Source organism: Suillus clintonianus (assembly GCF_016758775.1).
Source record: "Suillus clintonianus strain FC179 chromosome Unknown DEU56scaffold_61, whole genome shotgun sequence".
NCBI classification, from domain to species: Eukaryota; Fungi; Basidiomycota; class Agaricomycetes; order Boletales; family Suillaceae; genus Suillus; species Suillus clintonianus.
The window spans coordinates 195,501-214,847 of record NW_024539285.1 but is presented as its reverse complement, the minus strand read 5'-3'; the positions used below and the strand labels follow the sequence as shown (position 1 = coordinate 214,847).

Below are 19,347 nucleotides of genomic sequence, written 5' to 3'. Positions count from 1 at the left end.
TCGCACTGCCCATTTCGCTTGCTGTATCTGACCACCAACTTGTCGATGATGGTGTGTCAGTTGTGTGATCGTGTGTCCACCTGTCTCTTGCGCAGTCTTTTTGAGTATCATGGAGTATCACGGGCACGATTCACCGCTGCTCAACAGTTTCCCACTGGAGTTTTCCTGCTAGTATCTGCTTCCACCGTTGGCCATGTCATCAATCATTTATCCAGGTTGACGCGGGATAATTGTATGGAGTTGTCTCGTCTTCACCCCAATCAAATTCACGTTGCTGTCTCGTGTCCATTTGGACTTCATTGTGCAATGCAGCACTCCTTTCGCGAAGGTCAGTGGTGCTGCTCAAACTGGAGCGGGAGACGAGTATTCATCTCGTCGTTCATGTGTTTCCAGGTTTGGTGTCATTGAGGACTCGGAGGCCGATCTTGCATCTCCGTCTGTCTGCACTCAGCAGGAGAAACATGCGACAACCTTGGACTGGCAAACATCCATGTCTGTTGAGGCTCAAAGGAGAGGTGTGCAATGCAGATTCTCAGCCGCAAGCGTGAATTTCCAAAAACGCGACTTACAAGTTACAACGTCAGAATTAAAGCATCGCGGCGTGCGACACGCGCAACGCTCTTCAGTACACGAGCGATTCTTTAGCAATTGCTCATGGCTGATGTACACGGAGGCGATGAAAGTGATTACGCAGGATGCTCGCCATCACAATAGAGTGATGCAGGTCTCCAGTTTGACTGCACAACCGACTGCACTGCCATCTGTGCGATCATCCTTGAATTCTGTTGCGCGTCGATTGCTGAGTCAAGGTGCTTACTCAAAAAACTGACAAAAAAAAGTTAAAATTAGCACCTCGCTGATCCCGAGTCCGACGTCGACCTCAATACTTGAAGTACGACTGGGCCAGGACGGTAAGCAAGTCCCTACAATCCCGAGTCAAATTTGGCTTAACTTTCACATACGAAGCGTGATTGCGAGCATGGCTTCCAACATTAACGGGCCTGCCATAAAAATGCCTCGTCAAGTGTCTCGCGACGCGTTCTCCACATCACGGATCCAGTCTCGGTATGTTCTAATGTCATGAACATGTCAATTCATGTGAACATACCGTGAGGCGCGGTATCACTTCGTCAGCCTCCGCAGTAACTCTTAGGAGGCCTCCCCTGGTATCCCAGGTATCCCCCAGGTACCATCTCACATCAAGAGAGCAGTATCGACTCTGATCATAGCCACCACCTATGCGACAGTACAGGAGGTAGAGTATAAAAGCTGGTATGTTCATCGACAAGAGCAGTCTAGAATCCCAACCAACCCTCTTACCAGAACAACATGTCTGAACAACTCTTCAAGTCTTTTGCTATCATCGGCGCGGGCCCCAACACCGGCATCCATATCGTAAAGGTAACTTTTATCATAATATTCTTACAGTTGTCGTCCTTAACAATCTCTATCAGGCCTTCCTTGCTATTGGCAAACCACTTCTCGTCATCGCCCGCCCAACCTCCACGAACGTCGCTGCCCTCCCCACCGACGATCCTAACCTAAAGCTTGTACGCGCAGACTACACATCTGCATCTGAGATCTCCACAGTGCTCCGCGAGCACAAAGTAGACGTCCTCATCTCGACCGTCACACTCGTTTTCGGAGGCGTAGTCGGCCAGAACATTCTCGCCGACGCTGCCAAGGAAGCAGGCGTGAGGCTCTTTGTCCCCAGCGAATTCGGTATCAAACCGCAATTGGCCAAAGGCGGTTTAGCTTTCCAAAAGACTGACTTTGCAGGCAAGTGATAATGGTAGCGCGTCGTAGTGTCGACTTACCCCTCCGTTCACAGCCTATGCAAAATCAATCGGACTCCCAACTCTCCGCGTCTTCGTGAGTAGCCATTTTTCCGATATCGCCTTCAACAAGCACTAAACACGATACACCGATCACAGAATGGATTGTTCTACGAATTCGTACCCTGGCTCACTGCGCTCGCCGACACCGGCAAGTTCCACATCGTGAACAAGGGAGAAACGAAAGGGTCCTTCACTGCAGTATCAGACGTCGCAGGATACGTCGCTCACATCCTTACTACTCAACCTCCATCTCGTCTACTTGACGCCGAAATTCAAATCGAGGGACAACGCGCAACGCTCTCAGAGATCGGTGCATTGTATAAAGCCAGTGCACCTGTGGTATATTGCGATGCCCTTCCTACGGAAGGTGTGGTGAACGCGCACTTCAGGACGTTCTTCCAGAAGCATATTGGGGTCGGGGGAGGAAGTTGTGGGTGGAACCCAGTGACGGAGTCGGACGACCCGGAATCGGCTAGCAGGGACAACTCCTTGTGGGAAGGGCACCACTGGTTGACTGTTGGGGAGACCCTTGGACTTTAATTGGATCCACGTAGAATTTCCGGACTCGTAGCATGGGACTCCGTAGCTTACTCCCAGCATTAATGTTTTCCTACCAGCAGTTAACTTATCACTAGATCATGCACGAATGAAGATATTACTATCATTGTTCCTTCTTACGGAATGACATGGCTCTGGTCAGCATAAAATCACGATGTCAAGTTTAAGTTGTTTCGTATGGTACATGCGTGGGTCAGAGTGGAACACCAAAGGGGCTCGGGTGGAGCGCGCACATGGAATCGACGCGAATTGGTTCCGCGGGATTAAACGCCTGGTCCTTACATTGTGGTCCTTACATATGGTAGATAACAAAGAGAATTAGGCACTTCGCCATGCTCCACTTCGTAGAAAACTCTCCGACAAGGCCAGAATGCTGAAACAACAGCTCGCTGAATCGCAGAAAGCTGACACTATCACAGAGAATAGGGGGGAAACAACTCACTCCGGAGAAGACTCGTGCTGCATTTGCAGAATCAGAGGAAAGGACCCAGCGCGCCTCCGCAAACAGTTGTCTTAAACGCCAGAAAATCAGCCGCACCAAACACAACGTGTCAAGTTACAGACTTCAGGGGAGATGCTGCACAGAAATCTGGGGACCTTGCTGTGGCTCAAAGCAAGGCAAGCTGGCGGAGAATGTCTCTTCGATATTGCAGCTCAAGTGGTTGTTGAATGGCGAGGTGTCAAGACTGCAGAGAAGTGGCGTACATATTGGACCCTTCTTGGAAAACAGCTGCTATCGAGCCGTTAGAGGGTTCGTGCATTAAAAATGCAGTTGCGCAAGGTAGCATTGGTTGGATTCGCGAACGAAGCATGAGCCAGCAACATCATGATTTTCCTTGAAAAGGTGGAAGGCAGGTGAACTGGGGAGATCAATTCGTTGTTCGCAGGGCTTGCTTGTTAAATACAAATATGAAGCGATACCTTCATGACTGTGGCTCTGTATGTCATTGATGATTGAGAAGCATACCGCAAGCGTTCTGAATTGGGTATGATTTGCTTCTCACGGTACTTAAACTGGTTGGTTCAATGGTCGCCACTTCACTCGACTATATTCGATTCTGACTGAAGCAATCAGCAGTTGAATCTTGCTTTGCTTTCCGCGTGGAACCGCTCAGTGAGATGCAGGATCATGCACATGTGCTAAGAAGCTCGCAGTATACCAGAATGATCGATGATCAACGGGGTTCTGGTCCAGCGCCACAGCGAGGATCAGTTATCGATGTAATCAGTCGCATGGGGCGCCTTGAGGCTACCTCTTAAAAGCTATCGAACTACGTCCGCGATCCCTCCAACCCACCCTCTGATCCCTGCATACACGATGCTCAACAAAATGCCCATGCCCACCGCTGCAGACATCACTCGCATGACCTACGACGGGGCAGAGCAGCTTCGGCGTGAGCAGCGTCCAGGAGGAGACCCTAGTAAATTGGACTTCGGGACAGTACCGACCTGCTATAATTGCGATATACCTATCCTGGGTCGTAAAGTATGTCCAAATAGCTGCGTTCTAGCCCATGATTGACTTCGAGTCATTAGCCTTTGATCTGCTCGGGTTGTAGATCCGCTGTATTCTGCTCAAAGAATGTCAATTCGCGTCTTCTTTGAATATCTACGCACTCGCTTAACTTCGACTTTCCAGTGCCATACCGCAAACTGGAAAGCAGGGAGGTCGGGAACCCAAGGTCACAAATTACTCTGCGCAAAGAATAAGGTACGAATGATCAGTGCTTGCCTGTTTATCCGCATTGTTTGACATGTTTCTATTTCAGATTCATATGGAGAAGGTCCCACAAGTGCAAGCCCTTCTGAAGCAATTTCCTTGGGGCCGCATCGAGACGGATGGCACCTTTGCCGAGCCTCTCGTGCGCGCCTATCACAATGTCTTGGGTGCTCAGGGCTTCGGCTACTGGTGTACTCCTGGAGGCACCAGCGCGCACCTCCAACATCCAAGTGGTCCTTCCGGTCCTTCTGGAGGGCTTCGCGTCGACGATGCAAAGGGATATGAACACGGCTACATGCTGCTGTCAGATAAACTGTTGACGGATGAGACCGGCTGGAAGCTGGAGAAGCGTTTAATCCCCCGATTGGTGTTTGAGCTTGGCACGGAGCCTGAGCTTGCTTCCAAGACGGATGTTGTGGACTGGGACTCATGGTACAGGTGGCGCAATCTTCCCAAGGAGTCACCAGCCGCCTTGTTGTTGCACTACCCTCTCACTGTATACCAGCTTTTGGTGAATGTGCTCCACGTCACAGGGCCAAAGAGAAATTCCCCGGAGAGTCGTCAGGCGCTTAACGTGCATTATATCGGAGCCGAAGTTGAATTGAACATGCTTCCCCTGTATGTGGAAGCTTTCAGCGGCTAATTTCATGCTGATGATGATCACGATAGATTCTCTGAATTAGCCTTGCTGCTTCCTTACACAGATATCAAGATGATTTTCTTCGGTGTCGCAGTCCACTCTATCGTTAATAAGGCGAAGAAGAATAGCATAGTTATGAAGGCGAAACAGAACGAGCCAGTTTACACGTACACCAGCCCTGCGTCTTGCGGAGCCAGCACCTTGTCTATTTTTCTTCATGGAGATCATGAAAGTTGGGACCCGCGACTTCCCTTCCTCCTCAACAGCAAACCAGACGCCATCGTCGGCCCGAATGCTGGGCTCACCAGCTATCCAGCGTGGCAGTTCGTCATCTTGTGTTGTCACTCTGACAATACACCTTTTGCCGTCACCGAATACGCAGAACAGTCTGCAGAACTGCAAAGAGAAGCAATCCCTCAGATCATTGCCCATGCCCTCCCTCGTTTACACTCAGCAGGCATGAATGGTTCGGAGCTTCACAATCTCACGCGGCCCAGAGAATACCCCATCGCATTTAATCCTTTCCAGCGTCCTGGCCAGAGAAACTTGGGCTCGGTGCGATTGCCGAACGTGCCGAACGGATTTACGATGAGAGTAGTCGGTAACGACCAGCAGGAGATGGTCCACGCCGTCTCCGCTGGCGTCCCTGCACCGGCTTCGGACTTGAGTGAGCTGCTCCAGAAGTCGGAGCAGTTGTCACTGAACCGTTTGGACTGAGTATCTTGGTATTCATGCATGTCTCCGTGTTCGAGATGAGTCCAAGGACGAACATTACGTTGAGAAGGCGATACTGGCCATCATGCATCTTTTCCAGAGAATATGTAGCGCCTGGTTTATACGTCCCTGACTACCTGTACGATAGCTGATGAGTGCAATGATAGGTGTATCGGGCCACTTTGGCACGCACGCTGAGCTTTTCTAGAGGACGGAATGCATAAAAAAAGTCATGCTGGCAGAGTTTGGATCAACCTCAGCTTCTACTTACATAGCATCATATCTACCGTTCATGACGCAACGTAGTTTTCCCAAGAAACTGGGGTTCAATCGTTTGAACTTACTCCCAGCACCAGAGCATTCCAAAATCCAAGAGAAGATCAATGGCCATTATTATACATTTACGAGTCTGTTTGCTGAGGGAAACCACGTTCCGATATGTTCTCTATGTCTGAGTCATTGCCTTCATTTGCCCATACATCTTCGTTGCGGCCTCCAACTTCCCTTCCTCGAACTTTTTGTGCTGTTCGACAACCATCCCCGCTGGGACATACGGGTCGCCTCGGACAAGGCCCTCCATCGTCACTTTCGTGTATTCTTCGAGCGAAAGCCAGAAATTGGACAGACGTTGCGTTGTGCCCTCGACTAACGCGCAGGTCAAGAGACAGTAAATACGGAAAACTGGAAGGGAACTCACAGTCGTGCAACTCCGATTCGACGAGTCTTCGCGGCAATGAGATCGTTAACAAGGAAGAAAATCAGTGTCACTCACGGAGGAATAATCTCGACCACATGGACATTCTTCTCCTTGAGCTGAACAGCGAGCGAGATACTCAAGCTGTGGATGGCAGATTTTGTCGCGCAATAGTCGGCGATTCCAGCGGCAGGAACAATGGACAGTCCTGAGGAAACCGTGTACAAGAACGTTGGACGGCCTTGCTCCTGCACAAGGGTCAGAGAAATGAAGGAAGATAAAAATGCTAATACCCCAAGCTTAATCAAGTGAGGCAGGAAGAAGGTTATCATCCTGACGATTGAGGTATAATTGGTGGCGAGTTCACACTCGAGAGCTGACCGAAACACAATGAGTCGTCATAGGTACACAGTGGAAGATACCTACAGTCGAGATCAACTGTTTCCGGCTTAGTGAAGTCGAAGGCGCGTTGAATGCCGCTAGAGAACAAGACAGCGTCAAGCTGCACAGCCTGTCAACACTGAATTGTGGGGGATAATGCTAGGGGCACATACGTCTGGGTAAGTGTTGACGATCTCTTCGATAGAAGACTTGAGAGCGTTGCGCTCTGAAAGAACGTCAAGAGTAACACTCTTGAGTCGTCCTGTGGCATTGTGGGAAGCAACCAGTTCGTCGAGCCTTTCCTTGCGGCGACCGCAGACGATGACGGTTGGCTTAGAAGGAAGATCCAAGATTGCAAGGGCAAGGGCACGACCTATTCCTGCAGTGGATCCAATGACAAGGATGCATTTAGAATCGCTGATGCTGGGCATGATGGAATAGCAAGTTTGTGGTAGTAAGTGCTGAGCTGGGAAAAGGGGATGTATGAAGGCCAGCGGCTGACCTTTATACCTAGTACGATCATCCATTCAACCCGAAGCTTGAAGTTCGACGTCGACGTCATCATAGCCACGACACAAAGCTATTGGACGCGTAAGAATCATCTTCAGGATTTTCAACTGTGTAACAAGGAATGGTTGTTGATACGATGGATCGGATCTGCTCTGCCGTCTGATACGTGTAGGTCCATTCACACTTGTGTATGCTCGGCTCTGGAGCGGCTGTTCGCCTGGCTTGATATGCATAGAGTGGTTATGTACCTGCTTACGTTGGTTGGTTCCTCTGTATTAAAAATTTCAACGGCATGGTTTGGCATCAGCATGAAATAACGCATTTCTAACTGACCGTTAACTGCGCGCTGTCCACGTGAGGAACGTGCAAGATTTGTATTAGACATAGTTTGTAATACCACATTCATAGGTTCTACCAAGTTGCAATTGGTAACTTGAATCCGATCATCGTAATGGCGGATGACCGCAGCCTCCCATCCAGGTCCGTTGATGAACAAGAAATCAAGGTGAGCATCGAATTCAGGCTCCAATAATGATTATCTGATCAATTTGAACGGCAGAACTACATTACTGAGGCGGATGAATTAAAGCAGGAGGGCAATGAGTCTTTTCGAGCCAGTAGATGGAGTGAAGCTCTTGTGTCATATAGAACTGCTCTGAGTCGACTACCCAGACGACAGAAGCAGCCTCCTTCAGAGAGTCGATTACAGGACGATACCTTGGATCACGGTGGTGCCCGATCGAGTTCGAGCAAGGTGCCAACGCGAGAGGAGGAACCAGAGTCGGAAAACATCCCCTCCGAGCTCGAGGCAGAATGTGCTAAGGCTCGAGCAGTGTTGAATGCAAACATCGGTGCATGTCTTGTAAAACTTGTATGCAAATCAATGCTCGATGTTCCAAAGATCTCACTGCCTTAATCGATTCAGGGTGATTACAGCGGTGCAGTCGACTCATGTACCCAGTGTAAGTCGTCTGCAAAAACAGGGGAGATCAGATGCCCATACGCGTTTCGCTGTAGCATTGCTCGACGATCCTCACTATATCAAGGCCCTGCAGCGGCGAGCAGCTTCTAACGAACACCTCGATACATGGTCGTCTTTGACACAAGCACAAGAAGGTATGTTCTGCTGCTAGAGGGGGTCTTGACATATCTTAAACTACATCGTCTAGATTACAAGTCACTCCTGGAATTGCTACCCCCTACATCTCCTCAGGTGGCACAGACCAAGCGAAGCCTGCAGCTTCTTGAACCTCGACAACAAGCGGCTCAGAAGAAAGAAATGGCCGAAATGACGGACAAGCTGAAGAGCTTCGGCAATAGTATACTAGGTCTGTCATCGTTTACCTCTGCAAACCGATAAGCCTGAAGTTACATCATCAGGCAACTTTGGATTGTCCACTGACAACTTCAAGTTTGAACCAAATGGGCAAGGTGGCTACTCCATGAACTTTGGTCGATAGTATGGATCCTGAATTTCTTCAATCTGCATCGTGTCACTGTATTAGAAAGCACATTATCAATGTATCACGCCTGTAGACTGTAGACTGTTTTATCCAGTGTGTCAATCTTCGATATAAGTTGCGTTCTTAGAGAAGACGGTAAATCGGTTGAACGGGTAAATCTATGTCATGTAAGTGACACCATCATCGAGTCTGTTGCACGACAAAATTTGGTGCACTTACCCTGACAGCGATCCTGCCTCTTACCAGGGCCATGGATACAGGACCATAATCGCGTGAGTCTGTCGACCAGGCGGCATTGTCACCAGCAACCCAAATGTGCCCCTTGGGGACGAGAACATGCTCGGTCGAAGGAGCTTTAAGCCCAGTCGGGTCGACGCAAACCACATCGCCCGGAAGGCCAATTACCCTCTTGCAGATGACGCGAGAGGGATTAACGGGTGACCTCAAGGTTACGAGCTCCCCTCTTCCAAGTTGACTAGGAAACAACCGATGGGGGAGAATGCTTTCGATGGCCATTTCGCCGCTGTTGTCAAGCGTTGGAAGCATGGAAGGACCAGCCAACTATGTTTTGTCAGAAACGTTGGTGATGGCTGGTCGAATTCACGAACGAAGCATGGACCGCCGACATTCTCCTTGAAAAGGTGAAAGGCAAAACCGAAGTTGATGAGCTGGACGGCCCATCAGTGAATTTTCGCAGAACTGGTTGTTAAATACGAACATGAAGACAGGTAAGACCAACTCTCTTAATGGCTGGCTCCGCACGGTGCAGCCATGATGGAGGTATCATTGAAGCGAAGCATACCGCAAATATTTCATGTCGCTTTTGCTTCTCACGGTTTGGCGCCGCCTCACTCATAGTGTTTTGTGCGAACTCGTATTCTACCTTGTGCCGCCATCTAAAGTCTAACAAACTTCTACCTGCCGTCACACATAGTCTGGTCCATCGATAGGTGTTTGGCCGCGTAGATACATGCGCCAAGAATCTCTCTGTGTACCAGGTTGATCGATGATCCGATGATGAACGGTTCTGGTCCAGCGCTGCAGCCAGGATCAGTTATCGACGTAATCTGTTGCATGGGCCATCTTGAGAGATCTTGAGGCTACTTCAGAAAAGCTATCGATGATTCGATCTATGTCCACGATCCCTCCGATCCACCCTCTTATCCCTTCATACACGATGCTCAACAAAATCCTTAAACAAAATGCCCATGCCCACCGTGGTGCCGCTGTAGACACCACTAGCATGACCTACGGAGGGGCAGAGCGGCTCCGGCATGAGCAGCGTCCAGGAGGGGATCCTAGTAAATTGGACATTGTCGACCTGCTAGCATTGCAAATTACTTATCGCGGCTCGCAAAGTATGTTGAAATAGTCGCGTTCTAGCCCATGTTTGACTCCGAGTCAATAGCCATTTGTCTGCTCGGGCTGTGAATTCGCTGTATTCTGCTCAATGAAGGTCACTTCGCATCTTCATAAAGTTTATGCACTCCCTTACCTTGGACTTTTCAGTGCCATACCGCAAACTAGAAGGCCGGGAGGTTCAGAATCCAATGTCACAAATTCCTCTGCGCAAATAATAAGGTACCCATGATCAGTCCTTGCCTGGAGTGCAATTTATTCATGTTGTTTGACATGATTCCATTTCAGACCCATGTGGAGAAGGTCCCGTAAGTGCAAGCCCTTCTGAAGCAATATCATTGGGGGCTCATCGAGAAGGATGGTACCTTTGCCGACACTCGTGCGCGCTTATCACGATGTCCTAGGTGCTGAAGGCTTCGGCTACTGGAGCGCTCCTGAAGGCACCAACCCGCACCTCGAACATCCAAGTGATTCTCGCGGTGCTTTTGCATGACGCGTGCACGGCGTGGAAGGATACGAGCACAGCTACATGCTAGTTCCAGATAAATTGTTGATGGACAAGACTGGCTGGAAGCTGGAGAAGTGTTTCATTGCCCGATTTGTGTTTGAGCTTGGCACTGGGCCTGAGCTTGTTTCCAGGGCGGATATCGTGGACTGGGACTCGTAGTACAGGTGGCGAAATATTCCCAAGGAGTCGTCAGTCGCCTTGTTGTTGCATTTCCCCTTCACCGTATACCAGCTTTTGGTGCCTATACTCCACGTCACAGGGCCAAAGAGAAATTCTCCGGAGAGTCGTCAGTCGCTCTACGTGCACTATATTGGTGCCGAAGTTGAATTGAAAATGCTTCCCCTGTATGTGGAAACTTTCAGCGGCTAATTTTATGCTGATGATCATCGCACTAGATTCTCTGAATTTGCCCTGCTTCCTTACGCAGATATCAATATGACTTTCTCCGGCATCGCAGTCCACTCTTTCGTTAACAAGGCAAAGAAGAATAGCATAGCTATGAAGGCGAGACAGAGCCAGTTTACACGTATACCAGCCCTGGCCCCTGCATCCAGCACCCTATCTATTTTCCTCTATGGAGATAATGAAAACTGGGACCCGCGGCTCCCCTTCCTCCTGAACAACAAACCTGACGCTATCGTCGGCCCGAATGCCGGGCCCACCAGCTATCTAGGGACTCTGGGGAGTTCGTCATCTTGTATCGTCACATTTACAATACACCTTTTGCCGCCGCCAAATATGCAGAGCAATCCGCGGGTATCAAAGAGATTCGTTTCCTCAGATCATTGATCATGCCGTTCCTCGCTTTAACTTGGATGGCTTGGAGATTCACAATCTCACGCGGCCTAGAGAATACCTCGTAGTCTTTGATCCTTTCCAGCGTCCTGGCCAGAGGAGCATGAGCTCGATTCGATTGCCGAGCGTACCGAACGGATTTACGATCAAAGCGGTCGGTAACGACCAGCAGGAAAAGGTCCATTCCGTCTCCGTTGGCGTCCCTGCACCGGTTTCTGAGTTGAGTGAGCTGTGTCGCTGAACTGTTGGGTTGAGTATCTTGCTCCCATCGCCCATGCACATCTCCATGAGTCAAAGCCAAATGATGAATATTATGTTGAGTAGGTGATACTGATCATTGCCCAGAAAATAGTGATTGGTTCATACTAGTTCATGACTACTGTGCTAGTGCTATAGTTGATAGATGGCATCGGGCCACTTGGCCACCTACCAAAGGGGGGTTGAGCTTTTCTAGACATGCAATTTGAAATTCGTAGTGACTTAGTGACTCTGCAGGGACTCAGTGGAAGACTGACGGTTGTGATGTCGTCTTTCAAACGTAAAACACCATCTGGTCGGGCGACTCTGCCCCAAGGCACTCGACTTTCCCCGTTTTCCACTTCTACCGTGATAACTTCAACTGGAATACCTTCACTAGATGATATTCTTGGTGGAGGACTACCCTTGTCCTGCTCTCTCGCCATCCTTGCTCCCGATCATCACTCGGCATACGGAGAATTAGTGCAGAAATACTTCGTAGCGCAAGGTCTTGCTTCTGGTCAGAAAGTCTGCATCATCCATGACGAACCCCTGAGATTTGCAAGGGAGTGCATCTGGATGCCAGGGAGTACCCCATCGACGCCTGCGCAGTCCAGTACAGCTGAAGATGCAGACGATGAGAGGGCGAGTCAGCATGATGATAAGATCAAGATTGCCTGGCGTTATGAGCAGATGAAAAAGTTTCAGACCACAGTCTCATCCAATTCGTATGTAAGTCATCTATTTGCGCGGATAATACTGAAGAGGTGTTTAACCAACCACAGCCTTAATGACGACTTCTGCATGACATTTGATTTGACTTGCAGGATCCCTACTGCGGCCCTTGATGTCGCACGGCAATCTTCTCAGCTGATTCCGATTGATGTCGATAGTTCTGAGGACAGCACGGGAGTAATCGAACGGATCGAGGAGCTGCTATCGAATAGCACAAACGCACACGCTGTTCGAATATGTATCCCTGCTTTGGGATCTCCCTACTGGGGTGACATGCAACCATCAGTGAGACACAGCCACCCGCAAGGAAATCGTGACTGATGCAACCACAGACTGTGCTGACCTTGCTCCATGCGCTTCGAAGGCTTCTCCATCGGTATCCAAATGCCTGTGCTTCACTGTGTCTCGCTCCCCATATGTGTACGGATACATGGGGAGGACCAGGATGGGTTCAAAAAATTGGCTGGCTAACCGATGCAGCGATCTCGATGTCGGCATTTGGCGGTGAGCCTTGATTGCGTGCCCAACATAGATTTTCTGATGACGGTGATGTGCACAGCTGACCCCTCGCTAGCTTCTCTTTTCCCTTCCCATCACGGCATTGTTCAGATTCTTACGCTTCCGGCCCCCCATACCATTCTCCCAGCCAGTGATAAATATTCTACTCTCCGCGGGCTGTCATCGGCTGCAGGGGCAATGGGCGGAAGCGGAGAAAATAACCTCGCTTTCAAGTGCATGCGCAAACGTCTTATCTTTGAAACTCTACATCTGGACTTGGAAGGTGGTGTGACTGAGCGGCGAACGACACCTTCCTCGAATGCTATTACCCTGGATGCCAGCATGGTGCATGAGACGATGCCCGCCGCTGTCCTCGCCACTGAAGGCAGAAAGGGTTCACTTGCCATTGTGGAGGTTGAATTTGAACGTGCCAAGGGTGTGGAGTTTGATGCACCTGCGGAGGCTATGACCGATGTTTCCGCCGAGCACCCCGTCGCCCCTGCAAAGCCAAAGAAGGCAAAGAAAAAAGTGGCCTTTCATTCCGAGCGTCCTGATTTGTACGATTTCTGAGGACAAATTTATCACCATTACCCCTGCTAGAACTCTGCCAAGATGAAGAATAGGCGTTGGGAAGTTCCTTGATTCGTACCTGCACTCCTCACACATGCTTGCTTCCATCAACGGATGCGATGTCTAGCAGAGTATGTTTCATTTTAGGAAGTATCTCGTTATAGGATGTCAGATCTAAAAATGCATTTGCTTTGTTCATCAAAGGGCATGTTGAAAGTGAGTGTTATGTCGTTGGAGGAATAATGACCCTCGCTACGGCGAGAGTAGGTGATCTAATTAGTTAGCTGGGATGTAGTTAAGGAGGAGAACTTGAAACTGATTAAAGCCACTGGCATGCATAATTAAATAACCATGAGCTGACGTGTGAAATGCACCTTGGCTAGTGCGATGGTCATGGGTAACCATGTCGCGGTGATGGAGATATGACGAACGTCGCAAACCGTGGACTGATCAAATTTATGGGAAAGAAAACGTGTTTTATGTAAAAGTACTACATGGAAAAATTAGTACGCTTTCAACGTAGCACTCGTCCTTCAAGTCGTCTTTGAGGCGCACGAGCAAGTAACCATTAGATCAGTTACAATGGTAATGTAAGTCAAAGTTTGACTTTATCCTTGTTCACCGACGTTGATAACATTTCCTAAGGAACGACCATCCCAACGTACTTGTACCATCAACCCAACCCTCACAGAAACCTAGAGCTGCATATACTTATCACGAAAAACCACTACCACCAATGCCATCGCTTCATAATGCACTACCAAGACCAACCAGTTGGATAGATTCGGAGATGGCACCTGGTAAGACCTTACTTTTGTTGACTCGGAGTTGGATATGATTGTTTCCATACTACGCATAAGTAGTTGTGTTTGTTTTGCTAAACTAAGTCCTCAGCGCTTAGTTTCATACTTCCTTTCCTTTCATTTCAGACGTTCGTTACCGACTTTTTTTTGCTAACCAGTTTTCAAAGATCTAGACCTTCTCACTACCCATCCATCTGCCGCCTTACCGCCTTCGAACTCCCTTTCTCCCAATCACCCCGGATCCCGTTCACGTTCCCCGACTCCTTCTGTACCTGGTGAATCTGGGACCTGGCCCCAACATTACGGTACCCAGAATTTAACCAATATGAGACTTGCTGCGGATACTTCGAGTCTGGACGAGCCTCCATTCGCTGGCAATCCCCTGGTACCAGGCCATTCATTCTTACAAACACCTCTAGTACGGTCGGTCTCCGAGGGCGAATCTCTTATTCGTTTAGATTCATCTCCAACACGCTCATTTGCGCGACCTCCAAAGGTGCCGCCACTCCCAGATCCCTCTCAGTTCCCAGACCCATATCCACAGCGTTCTCCTTATTCTCGCATGTCTGATCGATCGTCTTCCACCCTTCCTGCTCTTTCTTCCGAAGGCTCATCTTCTCCATCAACACGTTCCTCTGCATACACTAGCTCCGGGAGTGCATTAGCATCAAGCGACTATGGCCACGTTCACGTTGCTACCGGAGAGGATGAGGAGATTGGTGTTGCAGTAGGAATCACATCCGATGACGTGGACCAGATATTACAGACCAAGGCCGTTACGCCATCGTCCGCAGGAAGGACCCCAATTGACCAAACCAGGTGGTCGGAATACTCAGCGAGTATTCGATCCAGGTCATCTTCGATCGGAGTCAATAACACTAACAGCATGCATGAAAATGGCATGCCACGCCTTCGCCAGAACCCTAGCTTCGATATGGGTTGGCAAACAGTCGATGAGCGAGATGAAGTTGGTTTGACGAGCGACGAAGAAACTGACGACCTAGGCGAGGAAGATGATGAGGGTGATGATAAGGAGGAGGAAAGGACATCTGCAGTAGTGGTGGCTGAAGAAGGGCGCGGTCTCATTGTCAAAGGTGAAGGTATCCCAATTGTCCAGCTACGCGTTGATCCAGGTGAGTGCGGGAGTTATTTGCAACATAAATTATCCGACTCATGGTCTTCTGTCGTTGCGCCATCTTCGTCAGGAACTACGCACCTACTTCTTGGATCGTCTAGCACGCCAAATACAGTGCCATCGTTCCTGACAGGTGCCTTGCCGCAAATATGCAATACCTTACTTGCACTCGACATTTCTGCCAACTTCTTGGTCGCGCTTCCTCCTGCCCTTGCTTCATGTGAGAACCTAGAAGAGCTCAATGTCGCGTCCAACCCTCTTCGAGTCTTACCCGTGTTCTTGACTCATCTCACGTCCCTGCGTGTACTCATCGCAGATTCTACTGGTATTGGTAGCCTTCCCGATTCATTATGCGTGCTCGACAAGCTTCACACCCTTAGCGTTCGGAGGAACAAAATGCATTCCCTGCCCAGCTGGCTGTGCCTCTTGCCTTCATTGCAAGAGCTCTATCTTGATGGGAATCCGTTCCAGGGTCCGTGGCAAGCTTTGGTCGAGCCGTTGCTCGCTAAAACTTCGATGCCGCCGCTTTATCCGCCCTCGACACCTACTATTCCCCCTTCTCCTGCTAGCATTGCTGACTCATCTGTTGGGGCCGAGACCGACACGGAGTCGGAACCTACTAGTGCAGGTCCGGATGGGCCCTCATCCTCGCAATTCGATGACGATACTATTACCCCAGCTCGAGCTCCATTCCTTGGTCGTTCCGCAACCTCCCCGCCAATGCTTCCCGTCCCCAAAGCTGTTCCAAGGGGCTTGACACGCACCAAGACTGCTCCCAACGGATCATTTTTCAATTCAAAATCGCGGCCCAGAACTGAAGCGACTGCTGATGGACTCAGGGCATCGAAGCGCGTAGAAGACTCGGGTTACTACACAGATCATGATCTGCGGAGAATGAAGAGCGCGGGGGAACTACGTTCATCTTACGATCAACCTGACTCTCAGATTTCTCCGCAGGACTCACCCGTTGTTACCCCTGCACTCCCGAACTATTCGACCTCAGCGTCCAGCTCGAATTTGCTTAGCGTTGGGGGTGGTTCGCCGGAATCTGATCGCTTGATCGTGCCTAAGCGGTACGCCAGTCTTGGCGTTTCTTCGACATCTTTAGCCCCCACGCGCAGTCCGCGGCCATCCTTACCTCATACACTATTTGATCCGCCTTCAGCCACTTCAGAGCCGGCAGTCCCTGAGCCCTCGCGTATTTCTACCGTCGAAACTATTTCACCGGCGACTTCTCCGCGTCGGCCGTTGTCGCGTGATCCGACTCGATCTACACCAGGTTATGGGGAGAGAACTAGCACTGCAAGGCAGTCTCAGTCTCACTCCAAGGACAGAGAAAAGACAGGGCGGTGGGGTTTCTTGAAGAAAATGTCAATGGGAAAGATGCGACCTGGACCTGACTCTCCATCGCGCCCGAACACTACGTACAACCGCACGCCTCAGCTTGAGTCAGGGACTGTGTCCGCTTTCAATCCCCCCACGCCATTCTCAAGCACGTCACCTCAGATTGACCTTCGTTTCTCCACTACGGAAGTTTTTGGGACGCTCACGGGCAGTGCTCCTGCAGTCGCTTTGTCCCCGCCAGAGCAAGAATTTGAGAATGAGACTCCAACCTCTGAAAAGGCTTCCCCGATTCCGCCGCCTGCTATACCTGGCAATTTCCTTGCCCCGTCACATTCTCCAGTTCCACGATCGTCCAGAAGAAGGAGCTTCTTACCAGTCGCAGATGCAGCAAGCATTCCTCCGCCGTCACCTGTGTCCTTTCTGGAACGTCTATCGTACGATGATGACGCGGATGAGCCCAGGCCCAGTATGACCTCAAGTCCGGTCCCAGATGCGGATTGCGTCGACTTTACTACTCGGAGGGAGGAGGAACGAGCGCGAGAGGCATACACGCGGGCTTTGCGCTCCGTTATGGCGTACTTGAAGGATATGAACGATCTCGGACTGTCTCAGGGTGGCAATACCATCAGCATGTATGCCGGCGCGGAGGAGAGTTCGCCAAGCATACGCTCGCGTAGGCCGACAATTGTGGAGAGGACAAATTCCGACGCGTCTACGATGTCGATATCTCGCGCAGGATCCATGTCTGCTCAACTACGGTCTCCTGATGTCATGTCCGGTTTACGCAGTGGAACTGCTTCACAGACGGTCAGCGTTGCTGCCTCGGACTGTTCTACAGAGGAGCGGAAATACAAGGATGATAAGAGCAAGCGTGCACTCGTAGTTCGAGAAATTGTCGAGTAAGGATTCTTGATTGTCGGCTGTGGCGGATGTTGCTAACTGCGAGATTTTTAAGGACGGAGAAGACGTACGTGAAAGGCCTTCAAGAACTCGTTGATATATACATCAAGCCTAGCGCTGCTCCCGTCAACCTGATCAGTGGCGTTGGTTCTGGCAAAGAAACGGTCATCCCCTCAGCAGAGAGGAGGATCGTTTACAGTGGTATCGAAGCCCTCTTTTCATTTCACAAGGAAAGCTTCTTGCCGTCGCTGGAAAAAGCAGCGGCTCCACTGCTGCAAAAGCCTCCTGGAAGTGAAGAGTTGGATCCTGACGGTCAATTGTCAGTGGATGTAGCGGCAGCTGTGGCTAGTTGTTTCTTGAGATATGCTGCTTTCATGAGGATGTACTCGACATATATCAAGTAAGTACTTAGCTTCGCGCGCTCCGCTCTTACTGATAAAGTATGCATAGCAACTTCGACAATTCTGTCCAGCGCATCAGATTTTGGTCGACAGATCGGCCTGTAGCAGGCAACGCCAGCCCAGGCTCAACCCTAACGCCCTCCTCCAGCTCTGCTCAACTTGTTGGGCTTGGTCTTGCTATCTCCTCTCCTTCAGTCCCAGGCGTGATATCTGATCCATCCGCTCCGAGTCATACAGCACATTTAACGTCTGGACAACGGAAACGAATAAAACAGTTTTTGAAACGTTGCCGCATGAATCCTCGCCATTCACAACTCAATATGGAAGGCTATTTACTTCTACCAGTCCAACGAATACCACGGTACCGCTTACTAGTAAGTGTTCGTTCTGGTTTTTATGCGACGCGATTGACCGTCTGTTTAGTTAGAAGAGCTTTTGCGGAGCACTCCACCATCGTACACCTTTTTAGATGATTCATTAGACAGAGCTCTGACAGAAATATCTTCTCTGGCCAACAACATGAACGAAGGCAAACGAGATTTCGAATCTCGACGAAAACTTGTTCAATGGCAGTCAAGAATACGAGGCAAATTCCCCAGCCCTCTAGTGCAGCCACATCGGTGAGTTATAAATGCAAGCACCAGCTTACAATCCTCTGACGCTTCAATCAGACGGCTCATCATGGATGGACCTCTACTGCTCACCAGGGTGGTGCGAAAGACGGTCGTTTCCTTTGAGACGTTCACTGCTCAGGGGGACGCCTCTGCCGTTCAAGTTGATTGTTTAGCGCCGGAGCTTAATCCCCGCCCTCTCGTTGGAATACTGTGTAATGACCTTCTCGTTCTTTGCCGGGATCCTAGCGACGGGAAGGATCCGATGTCTGCGGTCGACCTGTGGGCCGTGCTACGGATGCAAACTTTGCCGCAGCCAGCGAGCATCGTCCACGGCAACGGTACGTTGATTGGAAATGAAGAAGTTTTTGTTTATCTTAATGATCGTCCTTAGCTTTGCGCCTGGTTGACAACAAGGCCATCCTGTATTTCGAAGCTCCATCAGGTTCTGACGCCTTGAACTGGTTTAGAGGTAAATATGGCACACTTGTCGTCCGATTTTCGCTGACTGCGGGTTCTAGCCATTAATCTACACATACCTTCTGCAAAAGCATAGACACTTAAGGCCACCATCGCGCCTAAAACCTAGTATCCACCTCCGTGCATTCGCTTCTAGCTCGCTGGATGGGTACTCTCTGATACGTATATATACTGTCATTAAGTTTCCTGCATGTTGCATTCGGTTTTCGTCCTCAACATTATCTTCCCACTGTATTTCACTCATTACGCTTTTTTAACTCTCGTATGGCTAGGTAAAATAGACAAGCTTAACTGAAATCAATACACGCACGTCCTGAGACTCATTCTGCCGTGACAAACAGGTGTGACTCGTGACTCCTGGCCTCAATTTCAACTTCGTAGTATTTTGAAATAACTGTACTCGACTAAACCGGAATGTGGTAAATTGGATCGTTGATCGAGACAGGCTGTAGC

General features: G+C 49.8%; 8 protein-coding genes across 8 annotated transcripts; 6 read left to right on the top strand and 2 right to left on the bottom strand.

Moving 5' to 3' along the window:
• The first annotated feature begins 1,227 nt into the window (after nucleotides 1-1,227).
• On the top strand, nucleotides 1,228-2,493 carry DEU56DRAFT_816398 (uncharacterized protein). The gene is given in 6 exon segments (XM_041353845.1): nucleotides 1,228-1,272; nucleotides 1,324-1,401; nucleotides 1,455-1,779; nucleotides 1,813-1,814; nucleotides 1,834-1,872; nucleotides 1,935-2,493. The coding sequence occupies 5 exon segments, from the start codon at nucleotides 1,330-1,332 to the stop codon at nucleotides 2,376-2,378; spliced, it is 882 nt and encodes a 293-aa protein (XP_041206157.1). The 5' UTR covers nucleotides 1,228-1,272; nucleotides 1,324-1,329; the 3' UTR covers nucleotides 2,379-2,493.
• A 924-nt stretch (nucleotides 2,494-3,417) lies between these two features.
• DEU56DRAFT_816396 (uncharacterized protein) lies at nucleotides 3,418-5,762 on the top strand. Its single transcript, XM_041353844.1, has 5 exons — nucleotides 3,418-3,882; nucleotides 3,933-3,980; nucleotides 4,036-4,107; nucleotides 4,166-4,734; nucleotides 4,786-5,762. The coding sequence occupies exons 1-5, from the start codon at nucleotides 3,715-3,717 to the stop codon at nucleotides 5,471-5,473; spliced, it is 1,545 nt and encodes a 514-aa protein (XP_041206156.1). The 5' UTR covers nucleotides 3,418-3,714; the 3' UTR covers nucleotides 5,474-5,762.
• A 153-nt stretch (nucleotides 5,763-5,915) lies between these two features.
• Nucleotides 5,916-6,976, bottom strand: DEU56DRAFT_740876 (uncharacterized protein; the record flags this gene model as incomplete). The annotated part of the gene is made up of 6 exons (XM_041348845.1): nucleotides 5,916-6,115; nucleotides 6,168-6,193; nucleotides 6,243-6,409; nucleotides 6,458-6,540; nucleotides 6,591-6,666; nucleotides 6,719-6,976. The coding sequence occupies 6 exons, from the start codon at nucleotides 6,974-6,976 to the stop codon at nucleotides 5,916-5,918; spliced, it is 810 nt and encodes a 269-aa protein (XP_041206155.1).
• Nucleotides 6,977-7,331: 355 nt separating this feature from the next.
• On the top strand, nucleotides 7,332-8,648 carry DEU56DRAFT_489763 (uncharacterized protein). The gene is made up of 7 exons (XM_041346469.1): nucleotides 7,332-7,560; nucleotides 7,615-7,926; nucleotides 7,981-8,017; nucleotides 8,073-8,171; nucleotides 8,225-8,383; nucleotides 8,436-8,486; nucleotides 8,561-8,648. Exons 1-7 carry the CDS (start codon nucleotides 7,507-7,509, stop codon nucleotides 8,596-8,598), a joined length of 750 nt encoding a protein of 249 aa, XP_041206154.1. The 5' UTR covers nucleotides 7,332-7,506; the 3' UTR covers nucleotides 8,599-8,648.
• Nucleotides 8,649-8,698: 50 nt separating this feature from the next.
• Nucleotides 8,699-9,305, bottom strand: DEU56DRAFT_741077 (peptidase S24/S26A/S26B/S26C; the record flags this gene model as incomplete). Its single annotated transcript, XM_041348857.1, has 3 exons — nucleotides 8,699-9,079; nucleotides 9,127-9,186; nucleotides 9,237-9,305. 3 exons carry the CDS (start codon nucleotides 9,303-9,305, stop codon nucleotides 8,699-8,701), a joined length of 510 nt encoding a protein of 169 aa, XP_041206153.1.
• Nucleotides 9,306-9,650: 345 nt separating this feature from the next.
• DEU56DRAFT_914980 (uncharacterized protein) lies at nucleotides 9,651-11,421 on the top strand (the record flags this gene model as incomplete). The annotated part of the gene is made up of 4 exons (XM_041357687.1): nucleotides 9,651-9,876; nucleotides 10,645-10,729; nucleotides 10,781-11,074; nucleotides 11,130-11,421. The coding sequence occupies 4 exons, from the start codon at nucleotides 9,651-9,653 to the stop codon at nucleotides 11,419-11,421; spliced, it is 897 nt and encodes a 298-aa protein (XP_041206152.1).
• A 254-nt stretch (nucleotides 11,422-11,675) lies between these two features.
• On the top strand, nucleotides 11,676-13,651 carry DEU56DRAFT_816367 (PAXNEB-domain-containing protein). Its single transcript, XM_041353843.1, has 4 exons — nucleotides 11,676-12,145; nucleotides 12,203-12,437; nucleotides 12,485-12,656; nucleotides 12,712-13,651. The coding sequence occupies exons 1-4, from the start codon at nucleotides 11,703-11,705 to the stop codon at nucleotides 13,218-13,220; spliced, it is 1,359 nt and encodes a 452-aa protein (XP_041206151.1). The 5' UTR covers nucleotides 11,676-11,702; the 3' UTR covers nucleotides 13,221-13,651.
• A 435-nt stretch (nucleotides 13,652-14,086) lies between these two features.
• On the top strand, nucleotides 14,087-19,217 carry DEU56DRAFT_816365 (uncharacterized protein). Its single transcript, XM_041353842.1, has 8 exons — nucleotides 14,087-15,156; nucleotides 15,229-17,401; nucleotides 17,458-17,802; nucleotides 17,853-18,177; nucleotides 18,227-18,423; nucleotides 18,475-18,755; nucleotides 18,809-18,886; nucleotides 18,936-19,217. Exons 1-8 carry the CDS (start codon nucleotides 14,349-14,351, stop codon nucleotides 18,968-18,970), a joined length of 4,242 nt encoding a protein of 1,413 aa, XP_041206150.1. The 5' UTR covers nucleotides 14,087-14,348; the 3' UTR covers nucleotides 18,971-19,217.
• Nucleotides 19,218-19,347: the final 130 nt, after the last annotated feature.

What these genes read in the sequence shown, in the direction of transcription:
- DEU56DRAFT_816398 (XM_041353845.1), top strand. Translation starts at nt 1,330, where the DNA reads ATGTCTGAACAACTCTTCAAGTCTTTTGCTATCATCGGCGCGGGCCCC. An exon ending in CCGGCATCCATATCGTAAAG is followed by an intron (nt 1,402 to 1,454) that starts GTAACTTTTATC and finishes AATCTCTATCAG; the next exon opens with GCCTTCCTTGCTATTGGCAA. An exon ending in TCCCAACTCTCCGCGTCTTC is followed by an intron (nt 1,873 to 1,934) that starts GTGAGTAGCCAT and finishes CACCGATCACAG; the next exon opens with AATGGATTGTTCTACGAATT.
- DEU56DRAFT_816396 (XM_041353844.1), top strand. Translation starts at nt 3,715, where the DNA reads ATGCTCAACAAAATGCCCATGCCCACCGCTGCAGACATCACTCGCATG. An exon ending in CTGTATTCTGCTCAAAGAAT is followed by an intron (nt 3,981 to 4,035) that starts GTCAATTCGCGT and finishes TCGACTTTCCAG; the next exon opens with TGCCATACCGCAAACTGGAA. An exon ending in GAATTGAACATGCTTCCCCT is followed by an intron (nt 4,735 to 4,785) that starts GTATGTGGAAGC and finishes TGATCACGATAG; the next exon opens with ATTCTCTGAATTAGCCTTGC.
- DEU56DRAFT_489763 (XM_041346469.1), top strand. Translation starts at nt 7,507, where the DNA reads ATGGCGGATGACCGCAGCCTCCCATCCAGGTCCGTTGATGAACAAGAA. An exon ending in TTGATGAACAAGAAATCAAG is followed by an intron (nt 7,561 to 7,614) that starts GTGAGCATCGAA and finishes TTTGAACGGCAG; the next exon opens with AACTACATTACTGAGGCGGA. An exon ending in AGTCGACTCATGTACCCAGT is followed by an intron (nt 8,018 to 8,072) that starts GTAAGTCGTCTG and finishes GTTTCGCTGTAG; the next exon opens with CATTGCTCGACGATCCTCAC.
- DEU56DRAFT_816367 (XM_041353843.1), top strand. Translation starts at nt 11,703, where the DNA reads ATGTCGTCTTTCAAACGTAAAACACCATCTGGTCGGGCGACTCTGCCC. An exon ending in GGGGTGACATGCAACCATCA is followed by an intron (nt 12,438 to 12,484) that starts GTGAGACACAGC and finishes ATGCAACCACAG; the next exon opens with ACTGTGCTGACCTTGCTCCA. An exon ending in CTCGATGTCGGCATTTGGCG is followed by an intron (nt 12,657 to 12,711) that starts GTGAGCCTTGAT and finishes TGATGTGCACAG; the next exon opens with CTGACCCCTCGCTAGCTTCT.
- DEU56DRAFT_816365 (XM_041353842.1), top strand. Translation starts at nt 14,349, where the DNA reads ATGAGACTTGCTGCGGATACTTCGAGTCTGGACGAGCCTCCATTCGCT. An exon ending in CCAGCTACGCGTTGATCCAG is followed by an intron (nt 15,157 to 15,228) that starts GTGAGTGCGGGA and finishes CATCTTCGTCAG; the next exon opens with GAACTACGCACCTACTTCTT. An exon ending in GTAGTTCGAGAAATTGTCGA is followed by an intron (nt 17,402 to 17,457) that starts GTAAGGATTCTT and finishes GAGATTTTTAAG; the next exon opens with GACGGAGAAGACGTACGTGA.